This window comes from Mauremys mutica, chromosome 2 (assembly GCF_020497125.1).
Source record: "Mauremys mutica isolate MM-2020 ecotype Southern chromosome 2, ASM2049712v1, whole genome shotgun sequence".
NCBI lineage: Eukaryota > Metazoa > Chordata > Testudines > Geoemydidae > Mauremys > Mauremys mutica.
The window spans coordinates 250,709,585-250,725,211 of record NC_059073.1 but is presented as its reverse complement, the minus strand read 5'-3'; the positions used below and the strand labels follow the sequence as shown (position 1 = coordinate 250,725,211).

At 42.9% G+C, this 15,627-nt stretch overlaps 2 protein-coding genes across 2 annotated transcripts in view; one reads left to right on the top strand and one right to left on the bottom strand.

Moving 5' to 3' along the window:
- Nucleotides 1-926, top strand: part of AKAP9 (A-kinase anchoring protein 9) — a 198,721-nt gene extending 197,795 nt beyond the window's left edge. Inside the window, exon 51 of the mRNA XM_045007992.1 lies at nt 377-926. Coding sequence (XP_044863927.1) covers nt 377-420 — 44 coding nt within the window. The 3' untranslated portion in view covers nt 421-926. The remainder of the gene's footprint in view (nt 1-376) is intronic.
- LOC123365274 (lanosterol 14-alpha demethylase) overlaps nt 911-15,627 on the bottom strand; it is a 31,584-nt gene continuing 16,867 nt past the window's right edge. Inside the window, exons 5-10 of the mRNA XM_045007993.1 lie at nt 15,441-15,615; nt 8,857-8,976; nt 7,273-7,468; nt 6,069-6,164; nt 3,486-3,654; nt 911-2,872 (exon numbers count right to left, since the gene is read on the bottom strand). Of these exons, the coding sequence (XP_044863928.1) occupies nt 2,694-2,872; nt 3,486-3,654; nt 6,069-6,164; nt 7,273-7,468; nt 8,857-8,976; nt 15,441-15,615 (935 nt within the window). The 3' untranslated portion in view covers nt 911-2,693. The remainder of the gene's footprint in view (nt 2,873-3,485; nt 3,655-6,068; nt 6,165-7,272; nt 7,469-8,856; nt 8,977-15,440; nt 15,616-15,627) is intronic.

Genomic DNA, 15,627 nt, shown 5'->3' with positions numbered 1-15,627 from the left:
CTTTGGTGCTGTTTGGCTCAGTTGCCTATTCCCATGCTGACAAGCACTGGATGACACATTGCAGCATTTTTATCACGCTTTCTGAAAAGGCTCTTCCAGTTAAGAAATACCTCCATTAACTTATCAGCTAACAGGATCCAAAACTTCTAGCAGTAACTGTTCAAAATGACCCAAATCTAGTTTGATAAGGAGTCAAACCACTTTAACAAAACAGAGCTTAGAAACAAGTAGTTTAGTTCTTGAAGTATATCTTTTACTTTATAGTACAATCTGCACAGGTCATCTGAAGAGTCTTGCAGAAATGTCAGATAACTAATGCTGTCTATAAGTTATCCAGGTTCTCCAAGCACTTTTAAGATTTTTTTTAATCTTACAGGTTCTACTTCCTACACTCATTTGCACTCTGGTGTTAGAAGATAATACCCTTTCAACATCTCCATCACTGGTAATGATGAATGAACTACCTTTTTGTAAATCTGTGCTCCTTCTGTGCTTTTGTATAATGTGTACATTGTGGGACCAACATGAACACAGCTGTACGATTACACAGTTCCCTTGCTGGCACATCCACGCAGACTGGAATTTATGTATATAGGCACTTTGTGTTCATTCAAAAATCATTAAATTACATGTATATTTGTGGAATGCTAATTTAAATGATTAAGTTATAAAAAAAAGTGTGTATTTATCAAATGGGATGCCAGGAGATGAACCTTGTGTATTTGATTGCTGAATGTGTAGCTCAAAGTGTACTGCACTTTTTCTGACACAGCTACTGAAGTTACACAATTCTGTCCTAATATATTTGCTATGGCAGTGCAGACAGAATATATCACTTGTAGAGACCTATTTTTGTAAGGTAGAAGTTTTGAATTTTATGGGTATTTTGTCAAAGTACTGAAATAAAGATGACTTCATCCTTTTAATTGTTGTTTCAGGTTATTTTAATTACAGGAGTATTTCTCATGCACACTATTAAAGGGTAACTAAACCCTGACTCTTGCCAAAAAAACAACAAAAATGTACTCTCACCACCTTTCTTGCTTTCAGTTTCAGGGGTAGGCAAGAGGATTCATGATAAGCACCGCAGTGCTGCCAGCAGCTGCCTAGGGAAGAAGTCCAGACTCAGCATGATGTTCTATTATAGTAAATAATTAGGAATTAATTTTACTCAGCCTCTATGCAAGGGGAGTTTCCTAAGGCAACAGCTTGACAGATAAGAGCTTTATTTTATATTAGCTAGCACATCCCCATTTTTAGACACTGAGATTTTCACTTTGTTGTGACCACAACGTTTTGTTACTAACTACCGTCAGCATCAAACTGGCTTAAGTTCACACTGATCCATTCCTTTATTAAAATTCAACAAGAAGGAAGTTTTAAAGCAGTAAGTAAAAAGAGCCTCCTTTCTATATTTTTTTGAAAGTATGGACAGCGTTCTGAGCACAGGAAACTACTTCACAAAGTTTTACAGAAATTTTTCATTAAAATTTATAGTCACATCAGAGCTATTTTCCACCACACAAGTACAACATTTAACAGTCCTGAAATAAGTTACTCATTCCCCTGTGAACGGAGTTTGGACAGGCCATGTGGAATTATGGGAGAAGAACCTTATTAATTCACTGTGTCTCCTTGTAGGCAGCATCAGTCTTTGCCCACATTGCCAAGATTTAATAATAAAGGGTGGCAGAAGGTTTAATATTGATGAGACTATTTTTGTCCCCCAAACAGGCACTTCTAAAAAATAATAATTATATATTACTGCTATCCCGTATCCATTCTCCCCTCTACATCACTCTAAACACTACTCTAGTTAATACAGTAGTACACTAGGTATTTCATTCACTTTCTTTAGTAAACAGTGAACACAGTTAAAGATATCTGAGAAGTGTAGTTTATATGCTTACTCTTAACTATTAATTCTGGTTTTGTTAGGTTCTACTGCTGATCTTTGCACTGAAACCAAGACTTCCAAGTGTGACTAATTATTTTGGATGCCTAATTTTACATAATTTAAAACAGAACTAATTTTCAGAGGATGGATGGTTCAGCACTTTTTGAAAATCCAGACCCTTCAAAAACTGTCTCAAGCTGAGCACCTAAATCACCTGTCACATTTGAAAGATACTGAAAATGTTACGGTTTTCTAAATTAAAACTCATGGCAATTTTTGCTGACTTTTGTCCTTCTGCAAATATAGACAGGGCTGAAAATCTGCAGAGGGAGCATGTCCCAACTTGTTCACATTAAAATACGCACCAGCATCAGAGAACAGATTCTGTTCCCCCTGATGTCCATGAGCTTAGTCTTGCCCTTTAAAGTAGCTGAATCAAGGAAAGTAGGTTTTTTAAAGCACCAATTAAAATTTAAGATAGGACAAAGGTGAACATCTAATCTTTGTAAAAAAAGATTTGACTGAACAGTTGAATTCACCTATACTAATATGCAGCATCCACCTTAAAATTGTTACACAGGTAGAAAAGACAGTATTTTTATAATTGGTTAATTTAGAATATACAGTACTGTGCAGTATACAACAATTTCACACTTTCTGGTTAGATTAATCTCACTTTCATAACACTACACATCCAATGGACCAGCTTTTATATTAACCATTTAATTGTGTCATAACTTATTCAAAAACAGTCATTTTCACAATTTAAATACAGAAATAATTTTGTCTCCAAAACTTAGTGTGATCGCTTCTTGTATCTGATAACTGGGTTATCAGGTGTGTGAATCATGGTTGTATAGTTTATCGTAGGAAAATATCCATCAATGAGCTCAAATTCATATAAACGAAGCAGAGTAGACCAAATAGTCTTAATCTGGACATAAGCAAAGTTTTCTCCAATGCAACGATGACGGCCTAGAAGAAAACCCACAGAGGAGAATAGTTATTGCACTTGGTAATGCATCTTGAGCTAAAATAAGAGTTAAACAATTTGTTTTAAATGTACACTACTCTTTCTTTCACTGTGTTTAAACACTTCAGCAAAGCGCTTAAGCGCATACTTAGACTGATTGACATCAGTAGGACTTAAGCATGTACGTATGTGTTTAACTGCACTGCTGGTTAATGCAATTAGTACATTTTTTTTATTTCAAATCCAACCCTACCTTCACAGCAGCAAATATACTATCTACAGAACAGAATCTGCTCTATTTTCTTGGCAAAAATCTTCATGCTGCTATTTTATCCGTGATCTAATGCAGCGGTTCTCAACCTCTGGGTCAAGACCCCGAAGTGGGTCACAGCCCGATTTTAATGGGGTTGCCAGGGCCAGCATTACACTTGCTGAGACCCAGAGCTGTAGCCCTAGCTCCAGCCCCACCTGAGGCAGCAGGACTCAGGCTGTGACTCCCGCTCCACCCCCCTTCTGGGGTCATGTAGCAACTGTTGTCAGAAGGGGGTGATGGTGCAATGAAATTTGAGAACCCCTCAGTCCTAATGCAATTTCTTACTGTATCATTTGACTTACCAGCACCAAATGGCACATATGCAAACTTCTCTCCAACTGTAGGGTTATCTTGGAGGTAACGGTCAGGTTTGAACTCTAAACTTTCTATCCAAGAATCCTTAAGTCTGTGATTAACAGTGGGAGAGACACAAACCTGATGGCCAGGAGGAACAGTATAGCCAGCAACAGTCTACAAGGGGAGGGGGGGGGAGAGAAAAAAAACAAAAAAAAGTCCTGTTACAAAAAGCAGTTCTCTCTTTTCCCTTCTACAAAAGTCCTCCAAAGTGTCATCCTCAACTTGGCTTATAAAGAGTTGTTTTCTTTTAGCTGAACAATTAGAGCAGTCTAACTGGTTAGACCTCATCTGGAATACTATGTTTAAGTCTCACACCGATGGTCAAGAAAGATGAATTCAGTAAAAACAGGTGCAGAGAAGAGCTATTAGGAAGATATGGGAATGGAAAACCTATAATAAGAGAAGCAAAGAGTCCTGTGGCACCTTATAGACTAACAGATGTTTTGGAGCATGAGCTTTCATGGGTGAATACCCACTTCGTCGGATGCATCACCCACGAAAGCTCACGCTCCAATACATCTGTTAGTCTATAAGGTGCCACAGGACTCTCTGCTGCTTTTACAGATCCAGACTAACAGGGCTACCCCGCTGATACTATAGTAAGAGACTATTTTGCCAGGGTAAACAAACCAAGCTCTTAAAGACTGAGAGGAGACAGCTTTAAATAGCTCTTCTCCCTCTTTGGTGTTTACCCGTGGTGTATTTATAAAGGACAATGTTGGCATAAGAACAAATGGGAGGGAGGGGCGACTGACAACATGGATTACAGGGAATTAAAATCAACAAAAGGCGGGGCTTTGCATCAAGGAGAAACACAGACAACTGTCACACAGAATGACCCCTTCAAGGATTGAACTCAAAACCCTGGGTTTAGCAGGCTGTTGATTTCACAAAACAAATCGGGTCAATTTCTTGTTTTGATCCACTCCATCTAGCTTTTACATCCTAGGCTGGCAGCAGACGGTGCAGTACAACTGCTAGCCATCGTCATCTCCTGGGTGCGAGGCAGAAGATGGGAATGACCTGGCTGAGTCACTCCCCTATCTGCCCAGGCGCCCCAACCAACCTCACCGAGGTCAGCTAAAAGAGCACCCAGGGTACAACGACAATGGCTACCAATCGTAATGCACTTGCTGCTGCCAAAAAGGCAATGAGCCGCTGCTGTGTAGCACTGCAGTCCCATGTCTGTCAGCACCCAAGAGATGTACGGTGAGCTGAGCGGGCTCCATGCTCGCCGTGGTATGGCGTCTGCTCAGGTAACCCAGGAAAAAAGGCGAGAAACGATTGTCTGCTGTTGCTTTCACAGAGGGAGAGGGGGGCCTGACGACATGTACCCAGAACCACCCGCAAAAATGTTTTTGCCCCATCAGGCAATTCTGGGTTGGGATCTCAACCCAGAATTCCAATGGGCAGCGGAGACTGCGGGAACTGCGGGATAGCTACCCACCAGTGCAACACTCCGGAAGTCGACACTAGCCTCAGTACTGTGGGCGCAGTCCGCCGACTTAATGCAATTAGAGCATTTTGTGTGGGGACACACGCAATCGACTGTATAAAAATGATTTCTAAAAAAACGACTTCTATAAATTTGACTTAATTTTGTAGTGTAGACATACCCTTAGCTGCAATGCAGTTAAGGTCATTCAAGTGAGCATCCAAACACCACAAACAGTAAAAGTAAAAAATTTAAAAAAAAACCCGTAGAGAGAGGTTTGTTTTTTTTGTTTTGTTTTTTTAAATTGGTGTTTGTGCCCAAGGGGACAGACAGAGGAAATCAGACTGCTTAATATCAGACACACATAGGGCCTCATTTTCAGATAGGCTGAGCACTGACTTCAGCTGATGTGCACTTCAGAAGGATACGTGAGGTATATCAGGTAAGATGGGCAGGGTACGAACAGGTTAGAAAAACTGCAAATCAAACTAAGACCAAGAGGCAAGAGATGAAAACTTCACACTAGATAGAAATGTGTTTTCTCCAAAGTACAAAGAAACAAGTGTCAATGTAGGAGACCGAAGGCCCTTCAGGAGGAAGCAAGATTAGTTTACCAACAGAAATACCACAGTACAATAAATAAAGTTAAATATACTAATTTCATGTTCACAATTGCCAAAAGTAGACAAGTTCCAAGGCAGGGGAAATCCTGATCTTCATGTCATTAAAAGAAGTGTCTAACAGACCTACAGCACCAGTGATTTAGCGAGGTATAAAAATGCCACAACAACAAGTTCTCTGATAAAGAGATGACAGCCACTGACTCCCAAACTCTTCTTCATTTTCCCTGGTCTGACAGGAATAAGCTCAAACCATCACATTCCAGTCCTCCTATGCCCCTGTGCTAATTAGTGTTCTGCACACTGCAGCTCACTGCACTAATCTCATTGTTGGTGACACATTTGCTAAGTTAAAAACCTAGTTTGGACTTGCATCCTTTCTGACTGTGTCATTCCCTATCTACTACAGGGTTACAATTAATTTACATTACAGCCACACCACTGATCTGGACAGAGCCAACAAATATGCTCACCTGGGGAGTTCTGGCCATTCTCATCATGGTCATTATAGGAGGTCTAAGCCTTAAAGTTTCTTTTAGACAGTGGTCCAGCAGGTTCAGCTCCTTCAGCTGCAAATATAATAACTATCAGTTGCCTTACGATTTAGGAATATTTAACATTCATAAATCAGTATTTTTCCATTTGAAAAATCCATGTGATAAGCTGCTCATATTTTAAATACATAATTCCAAATACCGTATATACTTGTTCATAAGCCAAATTTTTTTAGTAAAAAAGGGAAGCACCAGAGAAGGGGGTCAGCTTAGGACCAGGTATAGAGAGGGAAAAGTGGGACACAGCCCCTCCCCCACAACAGAGGGAGCAAGGAGACACAGCACAGCCAGACAGGAAGAGGTGGGGCCAGAGTGTCTCCGCTTCTGGCCACGCTGCTCTACCCCCAGCCTCGGAAGCAGCTGCAGCTTCGGGGTTGGCAGGCTGCAGCTGTGCCGCCCGGCCTGCCGGAGCAGCTCCAGCCAGGCCAGACACATCCTCCCCTGGCCCTCCCCAGATAAGGTGGGAAGGGATGGGATGGGGAGTGTGTGGGGGTCCCGGGCTAGGGGTGGGGTCATGTGGGGGTTGGTCACAGTGGTTACTCCCCTGACTCCCAGCTTCTCCCCCTCAAAAAAAATTTCCCCACCAGTTGCTGTCCCGGCCCATCAGGGGAAGCCACTGGCGCGCCAGGACACTTTGTTTACTTAGGTTTACCTCTGTGCCTGCGGACATTCGAGGTAACCAAACCATCTCGGCCCCCCAGCGGCTTATCCTGATGGCCCACGAGCCAAAAAGTTTGCTGACCCCTGAATTATAGGGTTGGCTTACAAATGGGTCAAACATTTTCCACATTTTTACTTATCCATCTTGGCAGGGGGTCAGCTTATAAACAAACCAGTTTATGATTGAGTATATATGGTATACACTTCATTAGCTACCCTGTTTGTTTCTGCTTCTTCATTTGATTGAATTAAAAAAAGATTCCACTATCCAGAAGGTGATATTAGAATGCAAGTTACCACCAAAACCTGCTTTCATTCACCAAGTTCAAGGATATGAGCATCTAGCATAGGTGTGACATAGATGCTATAATCAAATACTTTGTTACAATTAAGAGTTTAAACACTTTCATAAATTAACTTTCAGTCTATCTTTAAATTTTTGAAAATGATACATCAAACAAACCTGGTCATAATTTAGGGGCCTCAAGTCTTCTCCACAAACTGCTTTCTGTTCTGCATAGCATTGTTCTTGTATTGATTTGTCTCTAGCTAAAAAGAAGCCAAGCCAAGCACTGGTGGTAGAAGACGTATGCTGGCCTGCTAACAACAACCCAATAAGCATTCCAGCAATCTCATCGTCTGTCAGTGGACGGCCATCCCTAGATTAAGGAAATAAATACATTCTAGCTTTACTTGATTAGGTATCCAGATATAGTGCCATACATCATGTTGACTGTAGTTACTTTTAGCTTCAGTTTTGTCCTTCTTCCAGTTGCGGAACTGCAGATGCATGGGAAAGAAAAGAGATTGCAAGGCAAGGAGCTAGAGAGAAAGTCATCACATGGCTGCCATGAGGGAGAAAAGCAACAGCTGTCTGACAGCTGCCTCCAACATTTGGCTAAGCATCTACAACAAATTACCTCCTAATGTTTTGATCTACATTTAAACACAGCTAGTAATGAACCTGGCAAGACCACACCTGAAGTCTGCCATTTGTACATGGAATTTTACTGAATCACCAATGCACAGACAATTCTTTTTCTTTCTACAGAGAACAGAGGTGTGAGAAAGGGTCTGTCAATATATATTTCATGGTAAGAGAAACTGCTGAAAGATTTTTTAAAAAAGAGGCTTGAGGGCAACAGAGAAACTGGAGGAGGCATCCAGCAGGGATACAGTTGAGAAATTGAGGCATTCCACAGAGGTACAGTTTAACTCCTGCAGTACATAATGGAAATTAAATTAAAAAACCAACCACCTTGGTTAGTCTACAGAAATTGAGCTCAAGAGGGCTTTTGAAATATGGGACTTGAAGATAAGGCTGGGAAGCTTTCCAGAGATGATTAGAAGACAACTTTACTGGTTTGGGGGGAGACACTAACTGTGGCATATCCTCTCTGGACGAGACTCCTGATAAAATCTGCATTATGGAAACATTGAGATGACCTCATCTAGTGAGGTTAGAATTCCTTGCCCTAAGGATCGATAAGTAGGTTGGGTAAGTGAGATGGAAAACGAGGCTGTTAGACTGACTAAGGGGGGAGGGAAGGGTTTTGCTTCCTACCCATGTAATATCTTTCTTCTCTATAATTAAGGTAAGAAAGCCTAGTTCCCTGAGCTTTGCACAGTATTCAGGTGGGGGTATGTTATGCAAACCATTCATTTTATTTTAGTCTGATTTTTCTTTACATTCTTAAAATCAATCTTGTTTTTAAGAAATCTACTGTTTGGGTGCTTCACACAGTCTGCACCTAAACAAAGTGAAATCCTTCATCCTCTAGAGGCAGGTGGCAAAAAGGCCTAAATTCCACCCATTATCCTCATCAACATGGCATGGAAAGAAGTGCTCTCTCCAAAAGCCTATAGAAAGCTGCATACAAGGGGAGAAAGCCAAATAACCCAAGGAAGAGATGTGAGGAGGGTGACAAGAGTCATGCGGCGCCAGCAATGACTTGGGAAATTTTGGTAAATGAAGCATACCCTGTTAAAGTACTAAGCACTTCCCCCTTATGCTTCTAAATGACAAACCTTCAACACTTTCACTTACTTATAGGTAACATCCAGCAATGTTTGGACCATGTCAGCCTCCCTTTCCCCAGATTGCCGGCGTTTCTGGATCACTTTATAGAAAATGTTCTTTATTTCTCTGTGGGCTCTGTCTCTACGTCTGTAATTCAAAGCATTTTTATTAGGGTCTGTATATAAAACAACACACACAAAATGCTGTAAATACTTATCAAATGTGCAGAATTTTTTTTTGCAAATAATCAGTGAAAAATCTAAAAGACTGTTTAGATAAAATGCCTAAAATACTTATTCACAAAGTTTTCACTAGTCTTTAAAAGGAATATTTCAGTGACATGTCAGTCATTTACTACCCAAATATTGTTAACTGGGTCATAGTAATTTCAGATACCATTTTGAGGAGCAGAACAGGCACAGAGCAGATTAGGTATTTGATCTGATAGGTGTTATTGCATCAAGGATTTTGGGGAATATGGAGTGGATAATGTGCATCACAGTACAATGCACACACCAGAAACACAAAGGAACGTAAGACTGGGAAAACTGGTTCAGGTTCCATTGAGCTGATGAGATGGGCCAGAGAGACAGCTGCTTTGTATTACAACATGCCCCAACCCACCCTGCAATTAAGCACAAATCATAACAGTGTTGTTGCCTAAACTGGCCTATACCATAACTCTGTTCATTTATACTAAGTATCCTGTAACACCTTGCATTTGCTGAAGCAAGCATTTGGCATAAGCAGATAGGAAACGTGTCAAAATCGAGACACATTCACGCTATGGCTTAGTGCAAGCGAGGGAAGTACCTTCATGGACCAGTACCTGGAATGCTAGTATCCAAAACAAGGGTGAGGAAGGAACAGAACAAGAAGTTTGGGAACTGGGACAAACTAATGGGTTGGATTTTAGTGACATATAAAGAGAGATGTGACTTGTAAAATCATCATATAAAAACACTACCCAGCTGAAATGTGTAACTCTATGAGCAAATCTTCTGCATAAGGTGAATGTAACATCACTGCACGAGACGGCTTCCCAGAGACTGATATCATGGAGAACCTTTTCCCTGTACGACATTATGATTGGCTTAGAGCAATAAACCTGACTGACATTAGTTATTTGGTCTCTTGAACATATGTCATAACTAACCAAAGTGTGGTCAAGGAGCTGACTATACAATTTCAACAAAAGCATGCACTGAGTCCAGGTTGCTGCCTTCCAAATCTCCTGAAAGGTGAGGTTTGCCAGCAAGGCCACAGAGCTAGACTGTGCCCTGGTGGAATGTGCTTTCACATAGCTGATCTGTAGCCGCACAAACTGATAACACGTCCAGCTACACTAGGCGATCCAGTTTGATATTCTCTGTGAAGATATGGCCTGCCCTTTAAGACCCTCTGCACAGGCCAGGAGCAGTCTGGGCAATTTTTGGAAGGATTTAGTGCTGTCCAGGTAGAACAAAATGGCTCTGCCCACTCAAATGGGATGTAGTTCCTGATCAGTCTGCTGGCATGAAATTTGAGAAAGAATACAGTAGGAGGATAGTTTCATTAGCATTGAATTCAATCAACATCTTGGGCAGGAATCTAGAATGCAGACTGATGGATATTTTGTCCAATTGAATAATGTATAAGGTAGTCCTACCATCAGGGGCTGGAGCTCTGACTCTCCAGGCAGAGATATTAGCCAAGAGGAAGGTCTCCTTCATTGACAAATAAGGTAAGAAGCATGTGGCCGGAGGCTCAAGGGCAGTGTCACAACCCAGTGGCCCCCTCCCTCAGGGGGTCCCCTGGGGAGGCAGATCAGCATTGTATGTTGCTAACGCTGTTGCAAACATCGCAAGGCATTTTGGGACAGGTTAAAGGTATGAGTGTGGAGTGGAAGATTCCTTGGCAGGTTGCGAGAGGCCGAAGGGGAAGGGAGAGGAGAATGGGTTGACGCAATGCCTCAGCTCAATCTGAAGATAGGACACCGGCTCCAGTCCAAGGTCACTGCACTCGAATAGGCTCTATGTAGCCAAGAAGCCTGTTATCTGGATCTCACCCACCCCAGCCAACTGTGAGAAAGGAGAACTGAGCAGGTTTGCAGAGAGTGTAAAAATGAGTGAAATGGTGAAGGCCAGCAAGGGGGAAAAACAAAGTCCCACGTCCTTGAAGCTGGTGTGTTTTGGGAATGCTGAGGAAGCCACAGAAAGCCGGTTTGGACTGGTACAAAGAGCACGAGGAACAGAGGTCCCTGAACGAATGCCCCCGAAAGAACCCAGGACTTAAAACCCTCCTGAGAGCTGAAGCAAGTTGGAGATCAACAGCAAACCCTGGACAGCTTGTGCACAAGACAGAACTCTCGTCCATCCTTCCCCTCGTCTTCTTCTGATGTTACACCCAGGCTTGGCCAGCCTCGGGTTGTGCATGTGAGAGTATGAAAGTGGGTTAGGGCTGGGGCACTAACGTTTTCTTTCTTTCCCTGAGTGACGTGGGAGCATTCCCCGCACTCACCGCTGTTATTATATTTTATTAATAAAGCTTTAAAACTTAGACCCTCGGTGTGCTCCATCTCCTCCCCTAACAATCCTGCGTCCTCACTCTGATCACCTGACGCCTCAGGCAGATTGGTAACAGAAATCTATCACAGCGGGGGAAGAGGTTCCCTGAGTTATGTGAAGTTCAGGTTCAAATCCCACATTGGAGCCAGATCCCTGACCAGTGGGTAGAGCCTTGCGATGCGCTTCAAAATCTCTTCACCATGGAGTGGGGTAAAACCAAAAATTGGTCAATGAGCAGGTGGATCATGGAGATAACCAGAAAGTGCACCACCATCAAGTTTAGTGAGACCCTGGAATGCCTGAGATGCAGCAGGTAATCCAGAATATACTGGATGCTAGCAAGGACATGGGACGTCTGATATTGCATCACCCAATGTGAGAATCTCATCCACTTGGAGAGAAGTGGACATAGTGGAGGTCTTTCTGCTATTAATATGAATACCCTGAACATCCTGAGAGCTGGCTAGCTCTACTGACATCAGCCAGCAAGCATCCACACTGTCAGGTGAAGGGATGCTCATGTCTTGGTGCAAGGTTGAGCCACTGTTATGGGCAAGGTTGGGGATCATGGGCAGAGAGATAGAAGGCACTATAAAGAGGTTGTAAAGCTCCCTGAACCACATCTGCCTTAGCCAATATAATCCTCATAGCCCCAGTATGGCCTTCTCTCACTTGATCTTCTGCAGAACTGTAGGTAGCAGAGGGATGGGGCGGGGGGAATGCATAGAAGAGACCCTCTGTCCAAAGGAAGGAGAATCATATCCGACAGACAGGACTACGTCCGTCCCAAGAGCAAAAATGTCATTGTTCTGTGCTCTTGCAAAAAAAGGTCTACGTGGGGGACCCAAAGCCTAAAGAGGTCCCAAATGACCCCTTGTAGAAAGACTGTCCACCTTCACATTGTCTAATTTAGGGAAATGGTCTGCAATACACTATGGTATTGCTTTATCAGCAAAGTCCCAAAAGGTGAATGGCTTCCTGGCACAGAGCAAGGGACCTGCCCTCGGCACTTACCACCACCTATTTAAGTAGAACAGAACTGCCATACTGTCCCTCATTACCAAGACTAATTGACCAGGAATCACAGGAAAGAAGGCAGGGCAGGCATTGTACATGGCCCTGAGCTCCAGGCCGTTGATATGTGAGGCCCTACACAGTTAGATTGTCCATAGGGGTTCCCCATCCAAATGTGAAAGCATCAGTGACCATAGTTCTCAAGGGTGAACCTGGAGCACATGGGACTCCCCTGTGCATATTGCAAGGGTCCGTCCACCAATCCAGAGACTGAAGAACTGTCAGGAAAAGATGCACCACCTTGTCTAGACAGTGACATCTTGGGCTGTAGACTGAGGAGAGCCAGGCCCAAACATGCCTGAACTGGAGTTTTGCAAATGAGGTTACAAAAGGTACACGCTGCCATAAGACCTTGCAGCAGGAAGCAAGACCTCACTCTAAAGGATGGGACTGTAGGTGGAAGCAAAGAGTGCATATGGCATGAAATCTGTTGAGTGGTAGGGAGGCTGTTGCCGTGAATGCATCAAGAATGGCCAGGAAAGACAGACAAATAGAATGATCTAGCCTGCCCAGACTACCTCCAGAACCCAACAGTCTGACATGATGTCGGATCACATGTGCTGAAAGTGGGTCAAATGGTCACCAAAAAGGTGGGAAGGCAAAGACCACAAGAAGAATGGTATGCGGTCCTCAGGCACCAAATCAAATGTACTGCCTGCTTGCTGTCAATATAAGGGGAGTGACTGGGAGGAAAAACCAGTAGCAGATTTTCATCTCAAGGACCTCTGCCTGCAGGCTGGAGGCTCAGGTGGTCTGTACTAGACAAATGGCTGGTATTGGAAAGGTTGAGGCTTAAAATGCCTACTCTTGCAGGCTCAGTGTATGTAACAAGAGAACTGATGGTTGTTCTGCAATCTGAGAGATCTCATTGCCTTATCAGTTTTCTCATGGAAGAGGGATTGGCCCTCAAAAAGCAAGTTCTAAATTGCAACTGTCCAGGTATGCCCCCAAAAGCCAGCCATGAAGAACTGCCATTGCCATTGCTCTGGAGAAAGAATCAGCGGCAGCCAAAACTGCCTGCAGTGCTGTTCTGCCCACTAAACAGTCCTCCACCAGGATGGTGCAAAAGTTCTGCCTGTAATCTGGTGGAACCTTTCCAATAAATGGTTGTAATGCACACTAGATACATGATCGTATTTCTCTAAGACCACTATCCGCATCTTGAATCTTGATGAGAAGTGAGCTTTATGACCTAGGAGATAGGTGTTTAGCCTCTTTATCCTTACGGGTCACCTTCTGACAACCCCAGTGAGTATTCTCGATGGCTGTGATTATGATATTACCAGGATCCTGGAACTGCATGGGAGTAGAACAATTTGTGTATAGTAGCTGGGACTTGATACCATCTATCAGCTAGCTTGGATGTCAGTACCAGCCAGGTCTTTTGTGAGCTCCAGGCAGCCTTTGTTGATTGGGCTCACTATGCGCCCTACTGACAAGGAGTGATGGATGTCGAGGACCTTGTGCAGCGTGTCCTGAATCTCCTTGGTGGTTATCTCCAGGGCTGCTGCTACCCTCCCAAAAAGGTCCTAGAACAGTTTGTAATCCTCAGGGGCAGAGGCTGACTGATCCTGTCTGGCAACACCACTGTGGCCAGTATCACCCATTCCTCTCAGATGGCCTGCTATACCAGGGAGGGAGGCTGAGACAGGTCGCACCAAGAAAATCAGTCCTTAATAGTACTGAGGACCCAAAAGGGGACATATGCCCCACATGCCATGCTCATACGGTATTGGAGCCCAAAGAGGTTGTTATCAATCATCTCAGTACTAGACTAGATCAGTGCTGTGCTCTGCCGTAGGCCACAAGTAAGTAGACCTGGATCCTCTAGACAAAGCTAATGCTGCCAAGCCTTGAGACCTGGCCTGGGATGGCTGCTAGCTTTCCTGCAAGTCGGAGGATAAGAGTGAACAGCAGACATCTGGAAGAGCAGGATCTCACCCCATATGTGTAATGGTGACATGACCCAAAGGATGAATCATCAAAGCTGCCAGGGCCTATACAATTATACTACGCAAAAAAACCCAAAATATTTGTAGTAAAACTTTAGAATTAAAATGGCTACTACAAATGAATTTAAGACAAGATGCAAACAAACCCATGTGCTCGTGCAGAACTTGAAGGATCAGACCCAAGATAATAAATATCTTACATAAAAGTTATTTGCTTTGTAGAAAATGAACAAAGCTTCAAAAAGTGCTTTGAATTATATCAGTATATACTTAATTACATACACTAAATTTAGGCAGCTCAATTATCCTGAATTAACATGTTTAGAAACTCCCAAACCCACATTCTTAAATGCTTTGACTCAAATTTAGGTACTCAATAGTTGTGGGGATAACATTTAGTTATGCTGTAATTGTTATGCTTTTAGGCATGCTATAGGTCTTATGCTTTTAGATGTCAGTTAAAAGCAACTGCCTTCCTAATTTCTAGTTGAGGTTACACCATGAAAACAGTATTTTGATAAACTCCCCTACAGGAAATATCCGTGCATTCCATTTTTATTTAAAATTCATATTTACTTAAAACATACTCTAAGAAAAAGCTGAAACAGGCACAGAAGTTTCTTAAGTACACCTCTACCCCGATATAACATGACCCAATATGACACGAATTTGGATACAACATGGTAAAGCAGTGCTCTGGGGAGGCGGGGCTGTGCACTCCGGCGGATCAAAGCAAGTTTGATATTAATGTGGTTTCACCTATAAAGCGGTAAGATTTTATATTAAATAATAGGAGATATACCTATCTCCTAGAACTGAAAGGGACCTTGAAAGATCATTGAGTCCAGCCCCCTGCCTTCACTAGGCAGGACCAAGTACTGATTTTTACCCCAGATCCTTAAGTGGCCCTCTCAAGAATTGAACTCACAACCCTGGGTTTAGCAGGCCAATGCTCAAACCACTGAGCTACCCCTCCCCCGAGGACAGTGTTATATTGGGGTAGAGGTGTATATACTGTTTAACATGTTATTTTTGGTACCTGAAGCTAGGTAAAGGAAGCCAACCTGGCAGAAGCCACGCTGCATGAGTAAATCCCCCATCCAGATCAGCATACAGTTGTGCCACCTTCTCATTGAGTAGGCTTCTGATCTCTTTCCCATGTAAACAATGACTTGCTGTCAAAATAATGAGCTCTGAAAGAGCTTCAAACAAATCTGAATAAAGGG